Source organism: Girardinichthys multiradiatus, chromosome 24 (genome assembly GCF_021462225.1).
Source record: "Girardinichthys multiradiatus isolate DD_20200921_A chromosome 24, DD_fGirMul_XY1, whole genome shotgun sequence".
NCBI classification, from domain to species: domain Eukaryota; kingdom Metazoa; phylum Chordata; class Actinopteri; order Cyprinodontiformes; family Goodeidae; genus Girardinichthys; species Girardinichthys multiradiatus.
The window spans coordinates 8,850,677-8,867,972 of record NC_061816.1 but is presented as its reverse complement, the minus strand read 5'-3'; the positions used below and the strand labels follow the sequence as shown (position 1 = coordinate 8,867,972).

Sequence of the window (17,296 nt, the reverse complement as noted above, 5' to 3'; positions counted from 1 at the left end):
CAGGAATTCAAAATTCTGATCTAATCCACCTCCAACCTATACCTATGTGTCCTTTCTTCCACATCTTGATGCCATTTCGCTACCCCGCACCACCCTGCAAACCAAAATGGTTAAAACTAAGAATTCTAGAGGCGATTGTAAGGCAGCTTCTTAAAAGTAACTTCAAGCCTACGTTTCTAAGAATGTTATAAAGCTAACCTAAAAATTGGAAAAACAGGTGATTTTTGGAAACTTGCTTAATTGTTAAAATTAGGGGTTTTTGTCCCACTGTTCACCAATGTGGTTTTCCTGTTGAGCAGGAAAGTGCTGTACAAGTGGCTGACTGATCTAAGGTGCAGGCAGGTCAGTTCAGCTTCCTATCGGCTTGGTGTTAAATCATATTTTCTGAAGGTCAGCTATCAGATATTTGTTTTTCAGCCTCTATCTATGGCAAATATTTAACTTCATTATTTTACACCCGACCTCAAGATTACAGAATTTTCCAAATGTCTGAAATTGTATCTCCATGAAACCTTATTTTTAATGTGGAACTCTTTCATTTTACATCTAAAAACACAGGATCTCTCTTCTTTTTGAGAAACATGTTTTAATTTTTGAGAAAATCCCCAAAAGTGAGCTGATTCAGCAAATAGTCACACAAGTCTTCACATATGAGATTATTTTTTAATTAAAAATGTCAACCAATTTAAACATTTCACAGAGAGTGTGGGTGGTTTACTAAACGCAGGGACAACCTACACAGCCCAATTATATTAATTAGTTTCACTTTTAAATCCTGTGAAAGTCATAACATCATTATACCTTTAAATAAAACATTCCCTATAACAAATGCAAATATTTAGCTTTTTATAGCCCAGTCAGGGTATTTCTATTCTTTTTTAATTATGCGTAAAGGTGGAATTTAAATGACTCATATGTGAGTCTAGTTTCTTGTTTAAGTTTAGTATGATACCTCTGATGTAAACACCACACTGGAAAATATAAGCCGTTGGTAATTAAACTCTTACAGGATATGAATGTTAAATATTTTCCCTCTTATTTAATGCTGTGAATACAGTAACTCATTTCACTTTCAGAGCTTTCACTGCTGCTACTATAAAGCTTGAAAACATACATTTGACAGTAAGTGGCACAAATTAAACAAAAAAAAATAGAAAGTGAGGGGAAAATCAATATTAATGGTTTGGTTTTTAATAAAAACAATGTATTAAATAAAATGTATTTGAAGGGTTGAGGTAGGCATGGATGGCTAAGGCCTCCATGACTCTTTAGCCACCCGCTTGGAAATCCATCTATGACCCGTCTTCTGTGTTCTGGCACTGATCCATGGTTCTGTTTAAGACGCAAGCTTCACACAAACAGGAAATGGGTGTATCGTTCCTGTGTTGAACAATTAACCTTTTTCAGATGTTTCTTTTAATCAACGGTCTGTGCTAAAGCAAATACATGTACTGTTTAATAAAGATAAAGGAGCTTATCTGGAGGAAACTGCTCGTTCAGGGAAATACATCATGTTTAAAGCAATAGTTTGGTTCAGTCAAGGTCAACGGAAATAATTTCAGTTTCACTCGCCTTCCATCCTACAAAGGAGGTTTATTTCCTCGTCTATGCTCTGGTATTGCTGATAAAGACGTTTTCTAAACAGGAGCAGTCCATCATCACTAACCAGATCAATCACTGCTTTGCATAGAAATAATGTTGGTACAGTGAGAATAATTTACTAGTAGGTGTAGTAGAGTAATAGAAAACCAACAGATGCAAAGGTCCCAACATACATGCTGATTCTATGTAAGCTCACCTTCAATTGTTCAAAGCTATAGCAGTTTAATCAGTGAGGTTTGGTCATCCTGTGAAAAATCAGGCGTTCAACAGGTGGTTCTTATTTAAGGTTGAAGTCAGCTTATGTGGAAAACCTTAAAAAAAAGGAGTAAAGATGCAGAGAAGTGATTAATGGAAACCAACAACTACAAACAGTAACCATTTCAATAGGTCAAAGAAGAGCCAAATTGATTATCTCCAGTGTGAACAAAGAGGGTGTAACGATGAGGAGACACCTATAAATCAAAAATCTTTATTGTCATTACGAACCCATAATGAAATTTCTTGTCGAGACACTCGGCTCAAAATGCACATAGATAAAAGAAACACAAATAAAAATTATAAAGCACATCGGGACGAGAATTGGAGCACTTATAGCAGCTGAAAACGTCTCTAAGGAAAAGTATGAACTATGTACATGGGGATGTAGCGTAACGTATTTACATAAAGTGCAGCTCGTGCTAGAGCAGCTAATGATCGAACATTGGTCATGAAATGGACCATTGAATGTCTGCAAAGGGGCGATTGCCTTCACAGCTCTGGGAAAGAAACTGTTATTAAGTGTTTGTTTTGGCCGTTGAACCACCATTCCGATAGAAGTGGGACAAACATCTCATAGTTTGGGTGGGTGGGATCTCTGGCTATGCGTCTGGCCTTCTTCTGGACTCATGTAACATAACCCGAGTCCAGGTCTGGCAGATGGCAACCCACAATCCCCTGTGCTGTCCTCACCACCCGTAGTAGGTCTTTCCTCTCCTGTGCCGTGCAGCTCCTGTACCAGCTAGCGTACTAGTTTCACTTCACTATGTGAAGTAAACGTTTTGGCAATTATCTCCCTCCAAGTCTCGTTGTTGAAACAACCTGTCCTGAAGAGGTAACAGTTTACCAAAGACAATATTGACTTGCCTTATGCGAAATTTGGAAAAACAGAAAAACAAAATTATTATTTTTTAGGTCTAGGGACCACAGAATTTGCAAGATGACTCCCAAACCCTGAGTTCCAGCCATAATACACTGTGAAGCACAGTGGCTCAAGTGTCATGGTATGGGGGTGTTTCTCACTATATCGGGCATAAATATCGCACATGTTGCTTTATGCTGAATTAGAAACGCCCTTGAAATGTTTCTTTTAAAAAGAAAATGATCCAAACACACCAGCAAGCGACCAACATCTTCTTTCCAAACCAGCAATATCAACATTATACAGGTGCTTCTCAAAATATTAGCATATTGTGATAAAGTTCATTATTTTCCATAATGTCATCATGAAAATTTTACATTCATATATTTTAGATTCATTGCACACTAACTGAAATATTTCAGGTCTTTTATTGTCTTAATACGGATGATTTTGGCATACAGCTCATGAAAACCCAAAATTCCTATCTCACAAAATTAGCATATTTCATCCGACCAATAAAAGAAAAGTGTTTTTAATACAAAAACGTAAACCTTCAAATAATCATGTACAGTTATGCACTCAATACTTGGTCGGGAATCCTTTGGCAGAAATGACTGCTTCAATGCGGCGTGGCATGGAGGCAATCAGCCTGTGGCACTGCTGAGGTCTTATGGAGGCCCAGGATGCTTCGATAGCAGCCTTTAGCTCATCCAGAGTGTTGGGTCTTGAGTCTCTCAACGTTCTCTTCACAATATCCCACAGATTCTCTATGGGGTTCAGGTCAGGAGAGTTGGCAGGCCAATTGAGCACAGTGATACCATGGTCAGTAAACCATTTACCAGTGGTTTTGGCACTGTGAGCAGGTGCCAGGTCGTGCTGAAAAATGAAATCTTCATCTCCATAAAGCTTTTCAGCAGATGGAAGCATGAAGTGCTCCAAAATCTCCGGATAGCTAGCTGCATTGACCCTGCCCTTGATAAAACACAGTGGACCAACACCAGCAGCTGACACGGCACCCCAGACCATCACTGACTGTGGGTACTTGACACTGGACTTCTGGCATTTTGGCATTTCCTTCTCCCCAGTCTTCCTCCAGACTCTGGCACCTTGATTTCCGAATGACATGCAGAATTTGCTTTCATCTGAAAAAAGTACTTTGGACCACTGAGCAACAGTCCAGTACTGCTTCTCTGTAGCCCAGGTCAGGCGCTTCTGCCGCTGTTTCTGGTTCAAAAGTGGCTTGACATGGGGAACGCGGCACCTGTAGCCCATTTCCTGCACACGCCTGTGCACGGTGGCTCTGGATGTTTCTACTCCAGACTCAGTCCACTGCTTCCGCAGGTCCCCCAAGGTCTGGAATCGGCCCTTCTCCACAATCTTCCTCAGGGTCCGGTCACCTCTTCTCGTTGTGCAGCGTTTTCTGCCACACTTTTTCCTTCCCACAGACTTCCCACTGAGGTGCCTTGATACAGCACTCTGGGAACAGCCTATTCGTTCAGAAATGTCTTTCTGTGTCTTACCCTCTTGCTTGAGGGTGTCAATAGTGGCCTTCTGGACAGCAGTCAGGTCGGCAGTCTTACCCATGATTGGGGTTTTGAGTGATGAACCAGGCTGGGAGTTTTAAAGGCCTCAGGAATCTTTTGCAGGTGTTTAGAGTTAACTCGTTGATTCAGATGATTAGGTTCATAGCTCGTTTAGAGATCCTTTTAATGATATGCTAATTTTGTGAGATAGGAATTTTGGGTTTTCATGAGCTGTATGCCAAAATCATCCGTATTAAGACAATAAAAGACCTGAAATATTTCAGTTAGTGTGCAATGAATCTAAAATATTTGAATGTTAAATTTTCATCACGACATTATGGAAAATAATGAACTTTATCACAATATGCTAATATTTTGAGAAGCACCTGTAGAGTGACCCGCCTGACCCCATGACCTTAATCACATAGAAAACTTGTGCGGTGCCATCCATCATGCCATTTCTGAGGCTAACCCAAGAAATTTAGAGCAACTGTAGAAGATTGTCCAAAGCTCCTGGGCTGGGTTACCTCTTCACAGGTGCCAAAAGTGGGTCAACTACATGCAACTCAGATCTAAGACATAGAAACTAAATATTAGTTTGGTGATTCACAGGAAAACAAAAATCTTTAGCATTTCTCAGCTTGTATATTAAATGTTTGTAAAGAAAAATGCAGACTCTTTTTTTTTTTTTTTATATTTCTCCTTCATTTTTTGTGGTGATAATAAATGTAATTGTTTTGTCTTCTTCTGGTTCTATTTTAAAACCCTCTGTTTCTGATTAAATCAAGCTCTTTGCTGACATACCACTAGGTGGCAGCCCTGTTTGCTTTGTACGTAAACAGGATCTCATCATGTTTTTCTTCATTAAGCTTTAAACATGCACCTTTCCACCACCTACGGTCTTTATGCAATAATGGAGGAGGTGATACCATAGTGATTTATACTGACTCACCTTGTTTTTGACTTAAAGAAGCAACAGCAGCTTTAGGATGCTTGTGTAACACAGTGGTTGGTGGGTGACTACAAGCGGGGTGGGACGTGTTGTGATAAGTGTGTGATTGCAGGCTGCATGTGTAACGCAAAGCTGTGCGTCAACTGTTGCCAATTTCGAAACCGCAGAGATAACACGTCCCACAGGCCATCATTCCCTCGTGCTTCTCACAGCCCTGCAATTCACATCCAACTCTTTTTAAAAGTCTGTTTTGATTCTACTTTTGGCCACATTAACCAGAAATCGGATGCTTTTTGTGGTGTGATCACGGCTGCAGGATGTTTTCCCGTGGCAGTTTCTGATGCTGTTCAATGGAGTAGACAGAAAATCTTATCTTATTATTTTTGGGGTTACGTCCCCACTTTGATTTAGTTATAAATCAAATGTGGTTATATGCAAATGTTTTCCCATTTTTAAATACAGACTTTCAAGTTTGACACTAAAGTTTTATTTATTCTATCTCCTCAGTTTCCTGTTTACTTTTAAATAATACTTTATGTTTCTGCTTTAGTAAAGTTTCTCATATACAGACATTTTCAGACGTTGCTTTGTGGCTTTTATTTTTTTTATGGGAGGGGGGGTTGTTTTTGGTTTGGTTGTTTCATGAGACTACAGATGGTTTCAGTCTGAACTGAAAGGTGTTGCTTCCTGGATTCAAGGTGGGAAATATGATCATATGATTTGCTTGAATAGAAAAAAGTTTCCATCTATGGGCGAAGGTCTGACTTTGTTTTAGCTAGCATCTATTCTTTTTCTTTTGATTGTCACCTAAAAGTCAGCTGGTAGACCCATGTTTGATCTAAATTTAAACCACTAAGCCTACAATACGCTACTTTAAATTGATAAATTCAGGAAGCAGAATCTTAAAAATACTTCAGTGGAAGACAACAATTGGCTAAACAGCTCTTTAATGATTCTATCATTGTTAATGTTTTTCTTTTGTAAAGGATGAAAAGATCTTTCAAAGTTAAAGACTCCACAATAAACAGTTAAACTCATTTTAATAAAGCAAGCTACCTGGATGAGAATAAAAACCATTTCAAATTTTGCCGGCAGTCTACAGATTAAACAAATGCACTTTCATTTTGCAATCAGTACTGTTTGAATTGCAGCCATTTAAGAGCACAAAACAAAGTAACTTGTGTTCTATTGATCATTTACACAACATCTACCAAACATACTCTGCAGAAGACACTGACAGCAAAGATGTGAGTCAGATTTATGTAGATATATTTTTACAACTAAATTAAAATATGTATGTTACTCTAAGTTAGCAATACTTCACAACAATGGCATTGGTGCAAGTGTTATTCTGCAGCACGCAGCTGTAGTAGTATTAATATTTTACAATATTTTATCAGATTGATGTATGAGCAAAAATATTTTGACAAATATTTGGTTGGTGACACAGATTTGCTGTGTTCCTGCACCTTCCTGCACCATGAATGAAAACCTAATCTAGTTCCCGTCAGAGTCAGAACCACCAGACTGCAGGTCGTTTTACAGTCTTCTTCAGCAGCAGGAACATGACAACAGAGGCTGATCTTTTGCTACAGATTTAACAGTTCATACCTGATCACAGTGTAAGGTGCTGGTAGGTTTTACTGTGACGTTGCATCTGCAGAATTCAGGTTCACATGGTGCAGAAATCACAGAGCACTTTTTTCCCTGCAGCAGCCACATTTTATTTTCATGCAGAATTAACAGAAAAATGAATTTACATTTAATTTTTCATCTAATATGTTTCTATTAAAGGTAAGATAGGTTGCAATGGCAATATTGCAATAGCACTGATATTATTAATTGATCTTAGCACATCGGCATCAGAGATTAACATTTTCATAGATTTGATCAGAAGACTGGGGATCAGCTTTCTTCCTGCATCTTCCTGCAAAATCGATATAAATTTGCATCAGTTACTGTTTCCAAAATCATGATAACTTTTAATAACCATTCAATAGCATTTAATAATAACATTCATAATTCTTCTTCATTAGTGGAATATAGTAATTTTATCAGTTTTAACTTTTATGTTTTAGTGATTAAACATCATAAAGTCTCACCTTTAAGTGCTGTCTGTGATATAACACGTATGGTTATCACTGCAATGAAAAAAGCCCCGATTCCAAAAAGACAGTACATATAAGGCCAAAAAATGTCCTGAGCCACGGCGCTCTCTGCAAGAGAAAAGAGGACATATAAATCAGCATCAGAGAAACATTTGTTGGATTAGGACGTCTTTCAGAGAAAATATAAACCAGATAAGATTTGCAGAACAGCAGCAGGAAGTAGAAGTTTCTAACTTGAGGTTGAACTTGTCCACAGCTGAAAACCTGCCGTTGTTGTGGTCTCAGTATTTCCTGTAAAACATGTTAATTTATATAACTAAGGTTGAAACATTAATAATTGGTAAAATAACTTTGTTGTGCTGTTGAGAAACACATCCAACCATAAAACGTAAAAACAAAAGTATTCAGTTTCCAGCACTGTTATAAATCAATTTAACGATAATCCGAGGGGGCGTCTGTGCTTCCTACCAGATCTGATGAGTTGTAGAACCCAATTTATTAAGATTTATAACTGTAAATACTCACAGTTAAAGATTTGGAAACAAAAGTGTGCTACTGCAATTGGAGTTTATGCATACTTATGGTTTTAGTGATTTAGTAATTTAGTTTACTGCCTCTGATCCCTGATATATGCACCAACTTCCTATCACTAACAGTGATGTTGATGGCATGGCTCACAGTGCCTCCATTTTCACATTGATATATTGTCATCTCATCACCAAATATGTATGCATGATGTATGCATGCATATGTAAGAATGCGTTCATCAAAAATTACTCGTAGCATTATTAGAGATGAGAAAACTGGAAAATCACTCACCATTAACAGTGATGTTGATGGCATGACCAACATTTCCTCCAGTTTCACACTGATAAATACCTGAGTCACTTTTGACAACGTTTTTAAAGAGCAAGTAGGATTTCCCTCTCGATGAATTCCATATTTCCCATCCTACTGTGATGTGATTTTTATTGTTGACATGGAGGCGAACAAATTTTTCCTCCATTTTATACCAAGAGACTGGTGGTGGTGGAAAGTTGCAGAACACAACTGGGCAATCGATCCTGAGTTGTTGTCCAGGAAACACTTCATAAATTGTGTTCCGGCGAACTAGTAGTTCTGTTGTGCAGTCTTCATCTAAAGCACAAGAAAACATTTGACATAAGATTATATAAATAATTTGGTTTATCTATAAATTGTCTCATTCAGTGCATACAAGTTTTATACAATGGATGACATAAAAGAAAATTACAATGATTGATTTTAAAATGTGGTGGCTGGAATCTTCATTATGTCTCTGCTTCAGGCTAATTTTGATCCCTGTTGCTGTTCAGACAGTTTTATTATTTTAACAGTTTGATGTATGAGGCTCAGATCCTGGATCAAAGCGTGTGCCTCTAAGTCTGTGTCAGAATCGTCTCACGCAATGCAGCTGGCCGCTGTTTTGGTCCCTCAGCAAGTATTCACACCTCACTACAAGTATTCACCCCCCTCCATTTAAAACACACTTTACACCCTAACATAATAATTTAAAAGTTGGAACTAATTTGATATTTGAAAAGGGTGAAATTTAAAATGATGTAGCTCTGTCCATCATATTCAGTTTGAAAAAGCACTGAAGAACCAGAACACTGGTTGATTTTTGGCTTGACCATTAAACAATTAATCATTGACATAAAGAGTAAATTTTTGTAAAATTAACGAATATGGCTATTTGGGAAAAAGTAGCCAGGATGTTGGACTTTTTATGTTCAAAATGCTAAAAAAAAAAAAAGACACCTACTACTGAAAACTGTGAATCATTCTTTGCTCATTTTTGCCAACGATGTTTTACCTTCAGAATGAAGGACTATAATACAAACAAAACCCCTGCTGACATTCACTCTTTCAACTACACAGTATTGTATATACAGTATTTTGAATCAGACTTCCATGTCAATGTTGGAAGACACAATGCCATTGGAAAATAGTGCTTTATCATCTCCTTTCTATACATATAACTCTGCAGCAGAAATATATGGATCACTAACTAAGCCACGCTACCTCAAAGTGTTTTGGCTATATGAAATAAAGATTCTGCCACATGAGCACCATCATTTTCATGGATTATTTAAAACACACATGTGAGCCACTGCTACAGAATTTACAGCGCAAATACTACAGCACTTATCCAATAATAACTACATTATTTAATCTAATGGTGTGCTACGCAGGCGCTTCTCTCACATCAGGATCCTGGATGCTTGAAACTAAAAATCATGGCATAACTTGCTTTATGATTAACTTGGGTTTTAATTATCTAACTACAATGGGGCACTCTTAGAGCATTGAAATTTCAGTCCCAGATGGTCAGTTGATCCTTTATTATAAAAGAAAAATTACATGAAGATGATGACGTTTCGACACGAGTAACTTTCACAGTTTGACTCTGTGTATCCCTAACAAATGATCATAATAAACGCATCGGAACATAAGAGCGTCAAACAATGCTGTTCATTTCCTCATGTTTAGACACACCTAAAACACTACTGTTTAAGGCAAGACAGGGAACAGAGTGACAGTAGCTTTATGTAAAATATCTCTTAATGCAAATTGTATAAATATAAATATGTAACAAAAATATGAATTATTAGTTCAGTTTTGCAACATAGCATCAAAGATCTGCCATCCAGCTTCATGTCTAATTTTAAACTGTAACGTTTCAAGGCTGCTTTGCATCGTCTATTTAACTGCAGAACTGTAAAGCGCTGTGTGTGATGTGGAAAATCTTTAGTATGTTTTAAAGCCTCTGATATTATCTTAGCTGTGCTAAAGAAATTAGTTGTTATTTAGTGCCTCTCTTTATTTCGTAGGTATTTAAACCAAAAAAGAAAAAATCACATTTACACTCAATCTTCATGACGGACCCATACAATCTAGCACATCTTAGTCTAGCAGTGAAGGTAACTTACAATCAGCATCCAGAGGAAGGAAGAGTACAGCTGAGATCAGGGCATAAAGCAGGACTTTAGAGCTGTAAGAGATCATGTTGTCAACCTGGTGAAGCGTCTTCTTTTGTATAGCTTCTATAAGTTCTCAGTTGTACAGCACAACAGATGTGGCTGGTTTACTTCCTGTTTACTATTATGGGGTCTTTGTCTAGATGTCTTCACCACAGATCTTCCTGTAACTGCTAATAGACTTAGGGCCTGGTATATTTAGATCCTACATAACGGCAGCTAAATTGTACATGCAGTTAGTGGGTGTGTTGCAGGGAATTAGCTAAGATTGCTTGGGCAAATAACAAGTTCAAAGTGGTACAGACCGCTCTATTTGAATGAGAAGTTTGCATGTGCTTCTAAATGTCATCATGGACAGTTTGGGAGAGCAAAGTGGCCATAATATAAAGATGAAGTTTGAAGTCATGGAGCTGGAGATAATAGTAATTATAAAATGTCCCATAAAGTGATGGTGCGCTAGAATTATAATGTTTCAGCTGCAATATGGCATTTCTGGATAGATGATATCTCTACTATTTTTATTTCTGACAGTCTTGTTAACATGAACACAGAAGGCTCTCACTCTCTGTCTTCTGTCATTGTACCTCTGTCTTCTTCACGTCACAATGACTGCAGAGGTTTTTGCATGTCGGTTTCCACCTGCCTTTCAAACATGCTAACTTACTCAAAGTATATTTTAATCAAGTAAGTTAACTTGACTGCAGGTCGTTTTACAGTCTTCTTCAGCAGCAGGAACATGACAACAGAGGCTGATCTTTTGCTACAGATTTAACAGTTCATACCTGATCACAGTGTAAGGTGCTGGTAGGTTTTACTGTGACGTTGCATCTGCAGAATTCAGGTTCACATGGTGCAGAAATCACAGAGCACTTTTTTCCCTGCAGCAGCCACATTTTATTTTCATGCAGAATTAACAGAAAAATAAATTTACATTTAATTTTTCAGCTAATGTGTTTCTATTAAAGGTAAGATAGGTTGCAATGGCAATATTGCAATAGCACTGATATTATTAATTAATCTTAGCACATCGGCATCAGAGATTAACATTTTCATAGATTTGATCAGAAGACTGGGGATCAGCTTTCTTCCTGCATCTTCCTGCAAAATTGATATAAATTTGCATCAGTTACTGCTTCCAAAATCATGATAACGTTTAATAACCATTCAATAGCATTTAATAATAACATTCATAATTATTCTTCATTAGTGGAATATAGTAATTTTAACAGTTTTAACTTTTATATGTTAGTGATTAAACATCATAAAGTCTCACCTTTAAGTGCTGTCTGTGATATAACACATATGGTTATCACTGCAATGAAAAAAGCCCCGATTCCAAAAACACGGTACATATAAGGCCAAAAAAAGTCCTGAGCCACGGCGCTCTCTGCAAGAGAAAAGAGGACATATAAATCAGCATCAGAGAAACATTTGTTGGATCAGGACAACTTTCAGAGAAAATATAAACCAGATAAGATTTGCAGAACAGCAGCAGAAAGTAGAAGTTTCTAACCTGAGGTTGAACTTGTCCACAGCTGAAAACCTGCCGTTGTTGTGGTCTCAGTATTTCCTGTAAAACATGTTAATTTATATAACTAAGGTTGAAACATTAATAATTGGTAAAATAACTTTGTTGTGCTGTCGAGAAACACATCCAACCATAAAACGTAAAAACAAAAGTATTCAGTTTCCAGCACTGTTATAAATCAATTTAACGATAATCCGAGGGGGCGTCTGTGCTTCCTACCAGATCTGATGAGTTGTAGAACCCAATTTATTAAGATTTATAACTATAAATACTCACAGTTAAAGATTTGGAAATAAAAGTGTGCTACTGTAATCTTTGGAGTTTATGCATACTTACGGTTTTAGTGATTTAGTAATTTAGTTTACTGCCTCTGATCCCTGATATATGCACCAACTACCTATCAATAACAGTGATGTTAATGGCATGGCTCACAGTGCCTCCATTTTCACATTGATATATTGTCATCTCAATATGTATGCTTGATGTATTCATGCATATGTAAGACTGCTTCGGTCAAAAATTACTCGTAGCATTATTAGAGATGAGAAAACTAGAAAATCACTCACCATTAACTTTGATGTTGATGGCATGACCAACATTTCCTCCAAAATAATTACTTTAGTACAATGTTTTCAGAAAATAATGTACGGTTGAATTAAAGTATATGTAAGATTTTAGCATTTATACGAGTATTTATCACCATAAACTATGAAAATACTTATGTACAATGTATATTGTTATGAAATGGTTTGCTTACAGTACAAAATGGATGTAGGAAAGCATGAAGCAAGCAATAGATACGTATAAAGGAGGATACCAATATAAACTTTCCTTACTTTTGCCATTGGGCAATTTTTAACTGTTGTTACTGTTGTTACTGTTGTTTGCAACATGAGTCGCCCCTGTAGCAGAGAACAGAATTATCATCGTATGACCAGATATGTATGCATGATGCATGGATATGTACGGCTGCTTTAAATTTAACTCTGCAGCAGAAATATATGGATCACTAACTAAGCCACGCTACCTCAAAGTGTTTTGGCTATATGAAATAAAGATTCTGCCACATGAGCACCATCATTTTCATGGATTATTTAAAACACACATGTGAGCCACTGCTACAGAATTTACAGCGCAAATACTACAGCACTTATCCAATAATAACTACATTATTTAATCTAATGGTGTGCTACGCAGGCGCTTCTCTCACATCAGGATCCTGGATGCTTGAAACTAAAAATCATGGCATAACTTGCTTTATGATTAACTTGGGTTTTAATTATCTGACCACAATGGGGCACTCTTAGAGCATTGAAATTTCAGTCCCAGATGGTCAGTTGATCCTTCATTATAAAAAACAAATTACATGAAGATGATGACATCTCGACACGAGTAATTGTCACAGTTACGCATTTACACTCAATCTTCATGACGGACCCATATAGTCTATCACATCTTAGTCTAGCAGTGAAGGTAACTTACAATCAGCATCCAGAGGAAGGAAGAGTACAGCTGAGATCAGGGCATAAAACAGGACTTTAGAGCTGTAAGAGATCATGTTGTCAACCTGGTGAAGCGTCTTCTTCTGTATAGCTTCTATAAGTTCTCAGTTGTACAGCACAACAGATGTGGCTGGTTTACTTCCTGTTTACTATTATGGGGTCTTTGTCTAGATGTCTTCACCACAGATCTTCCTGTAACTGCTAATAGACTTAGGGCCTGGTATATTTAGATCCTACATAACGGCAGCTAAATTGTACATGCAGTTAGTGGGTGTGTTGCAGGGAATTAGCTAAGATTGCTTGGGCAAATAACAAGTTCAAAGTGGTACAGACCGCTCTATTTAAATGAGAAGTTTGCATGTGCTTCTAAATGTCATCATGGACAGTTTGGGAGGGCAAAGTGGCCGTAATATAAAGATGAAGTTTAATGTCATGGAGCTGGAGATAATAGTAATAATAAAATGTCCCATAAAGTGATGGTGCGCTAGAATTATAATTTTTCAGCTGCAATATGGCATTCCTGGAGAGATGATATCTCTACTATTTTTATTTCTGACAGTCTTGTTAACATGAACACAGAAGGCTCTCACTCTCTGTATTCTGTCATTGTACCTCTGTCTTCTTCACGCCACAATGACTGCAGAGGTTTTTGCATGTCGGTTTCCACCTGCCTTTCAAACATGCTAACTCACTCAAAGTATATTTTAATCAAGTAAGTTAACTTGACTGCAGGTCGTTTTACAGTCTTCTTCAGCAGCAGGAACATGACAACAGAGGCTGATCTTTTGCTACAGATTTAACAGTTCATACCTGATCACAGTGTAAGGTGCTGGTAGGTTTTACTGTGACGTTGCATCTGCAGAATTCAGGTTCACATGGTGCAGAAATCACAGAGCACTTTTTTCCCTGCAGCAGCCACATTTTATTTTCATGCAGAATTAACAGAAAAATAAATTTACATTTAATTTTTCAGCTAATGTGTTTCTATTAAAGGTAAGATAGGTTGCAATGGCAATATTGCAATAGCACTGATATTATTAATTAATCTTAGCACATCGGCATCAGAGATTAACATTTTCATAGATTTGATCAGAAGACTGGGGATCAGCTTTCTTCCTGCATCTTCCTGCAAAATTGATATAAATTTGCATCAGTTACTGCTTCCAAAATCATGATAACGTTTAATAACCATTCAATAGCATTTAATAATAACATTCATAATTATTCTTCATTAGTGGAATATATTAATTTTAACAGTTTTAACTTTTATATGTTAGTGATTAAACATCATAAAGTCTCACCTTTAAGTGCTGTCTGTGATATAACACATATGGTTATCACTGCAATGAAAAAAGCCCCGATTCCAAAAACACGGTACATATAAGGCCAAAAAAAGTCCTGAGCCACGGCGCTCTCTGCAAGAGAAAAGAGGACATATAAATCAGCATCAGAGAAACATTTGTTGGATCAGGACAACTTTCAGAGAAAATATAAACCAGATAAGATTTGCAGAACAGCAGCAGAAAGTAGAAGTTTCTAACCTGAGGTTGAACTTGTCCACAGCTGAAAACCTGCCGTTGTTGTGGTCTCAGTATTTCCTGTAAAACATGTTAATTTATATAACTAAGGTTGAAACATTAATAATTGGTAAAATAACTTTGTTGTGCTGTCGAGAAACACATCCAACCATAAAACGTAAAAACAAAAGTATTCAGTTTCCAGCACTGTTATAAATCAATTTAACGATAATCCGAGGGGCTTCCTACCAGATCTGATGAGTTGTAGAACCCAATTTATTAAGATTTATAACTATAAATACTCACAGTTAAAGATTTGGAAATAAAAGTGTGCTACTGTAATCTTTGGAGTTTATGCATACTTACGGTTTTAGTGATTTAGTAATTTAGTTTACTGCCTCTGATCCCTGATATATGCACCAACTACCTATCAATAACAGTGATGTTAATGGCATGGCTCACAGTGCCTCCATTTTCACATTGATATATTGTCATCTCAATATGTATGCTTGATGTATTCATGCATATGTAAGACTGCTTCGGTCAAAAATTACTCGTAGCATTATTAGAGATGAGAAAACTAGAAAATCACTCACCATTAACTTTGATGTTGATGGCATGACCAACATTTCCTCCAAAATAATTACTTTAGTACAATGTTTTCAGAAAATAATGTACGGTTGAATTAAAGTATATGTAAGATTTTAGCATTTATATGAGTATTTATCACCATAAACTATGAAAATACTTATGTACAATGTATATTGTTATGAAATGGTTTGCTTACAGTACAAAATGGTTGTAGGAAAGCATGAAGCAAGCAATAGATTCGTATAAAGGAGGATACCAATAAAAACTTTCCTTACTTTTGCCATTGGGCAATTTTTAACTGTTGTTACTGTTGTTACTGTTGTTTGCAACATGAGTCGCCCCTGTAGCAGAGAACAGAATTATCATCGTATGACCAGATATGTATGCATGATGCATGGATATGTACGGCTGCTTTAAATTTAACTCTGCAGCAGAAATATATGGATCACTAACTAAGCCACGCTACCTCAAAGTGTTTTGGCTATATGAAATAAAGATTCTGCCACATGAGCACCATCATTTTCATGGATTATTTAAAACACACATGTGAGCCACTGCTACAGAATTTACAGCGCAAATACTACAGCACTTATCCAATAATAACTACATTATTTAATCTAATGGTGTGCTACGCAGGCGCATCTCTCACATCAGGATCCTGGATGCTTGAAACTAAAAATCATGGCATAACTTGCTTTATGATTACCTTGGGTTTTAATTATCTGACCACAATGGGGCACTCTTAGAGCATTGAAATTTCAGTCCCAGATGGTCATTCGATTCTTTATTATAAAAAAAATTAAATTACATGAAGATGATGACGTCTCGACACGAGTAACTGTCACAGTTTGACTCTGTGTATCCCTAACAAATGATCATAATAAACGCATCAGAACATAAGAGCTTCAAACAATGCTGTTCATTTCCTCATGTTTGGACACACCTAACACACTACTGTTTAAGGCAAGACAGGGAACAGAGTGACAGTAGCTTTATGTAAAATATCTCTTAATGCAAATTGTATAAATATAAATATGTAACAAAAATATGAATTATTAGTTCAGTTTTGCAACATAGCATCAAAGATCTGCCATCCAGCTTCATGTCTAATTTTAAAATGTAAAGTTTCAAGGCTGCTTTGCATCGTCTATTTAACTGCAGAACTGTAAAGCGCTGTGTGTGATGTGGAAAATCTTTGGTATGTTTTAAAGCCTCTGATATTATCTTAGCTGTGCTAAAGAAATTAGTCGTTATTTAGTGCCTCTCTTTATTTCGTAGGTATTTAAATTGAAAAAGAAAAAATCACATTTACACTCAATCTTCATGATCGACCCATATAGTCTATCACATCTTAGTCTAGCAGTGAAGGTAACTTACAATCAGCATCCAGAGGAAGGAAGAGTACAGCTGAGATCAGGGCATAAAACAGGACTTTAGAGCTTAAGAGATCGTGTTGTCAACCTGGTGAAGCGTCTTCTTCTGCATAGCTTCTATAAGTTCTCAGTTGTACAGCACAACAGATGTGGCTGGTTTACTTCCTGTTTATTATTATGGTGTCTTTGTCTAGATGTGTTCACCACAGATCCAACCATCCTCAGCTTGTTATGATCTGCATCAGATTCTGCTGATTAACTCATTTCTTAGATTAGACGGACATTGAAAGACGATACAATGTCTTCTTTCTGTGTGGACACAGGGACTGAACATCTGCAGCTTGTCTTTGCTTTATACTGCATCAAACTCGACCCACAATCCCATATTGTCTCTTACAGTTCATAGGGGTTACAGGTTTATAATTATAGAAAACTTCCATCTATGTTTAATTTATCTATATAATAGGTTTCACTTTGTGAACCG

At 36.9% G+C, this 17,296-nt stretch overlaps 1 protein-coding gene across 3 annotated transcripts; it reads right to left on the bottom strand.

Moving 5' to 3' along the window:
* Positions 1-6,285: 6,285 nt before the first annotated feature.
* On the bottom strand, positions 6,286-16,973 carry LOC124861302. Of its 3 annotated transcripts, XM_047354890.1 has the most exons (8): positions 16,817-16,973; positions 14,873-14,929; positions 14,633-14,746; positions 13,312-14,457; positions 8,122-8,439; positions 7,537-7,593; positions 7,297-7,410; positions 6,286-7,121 (listed from the first exon to the last, which is right to left on the bottom strand). In XM_047354890.1, exons 4-8 carry the CDS (start codon positions 13,385-13,387, stop codon positions 7,057-7,059), a joined length of 630 nt encoding a protein of 209 aa, XP_047210846.1. In that variant the 5' UTR covers positions 13,388-14,457; positions 14,633-14,746; positions 14,873-14,929; positions 16,817-16,973; the 3' UTR covers positions 6,286-7,056. The 3 variants fall into 3 exon arrangements, 2 of the variants coding, with proteins under 2 accessions (XP_047210846.1, XP_047210848.1); XR_007036590.1 differs by lacking the exons at positions 13,312-14,457; positions 14,633-14,746; positions 14,873-14,929; positions 16,817-16,973 and adding exons at positions 11,084-11,399; positions 11,575-11,688; positions 11,815-12,426 and having other exon boundaries at positions 6,296-7,121; XM_047354892.1 differs by lacking the exons at positions 13,312-14,457; positions 14,633-14,746; positions 14,873-14,929; positions 16,817-16,973 and adding an exon at positions 10,254-10,673 and having other exon boundaries at positions 6,291-7,121.
* Between the last annotated feature and the right edge of the window lie 323 nt (positions 16,974-17,296).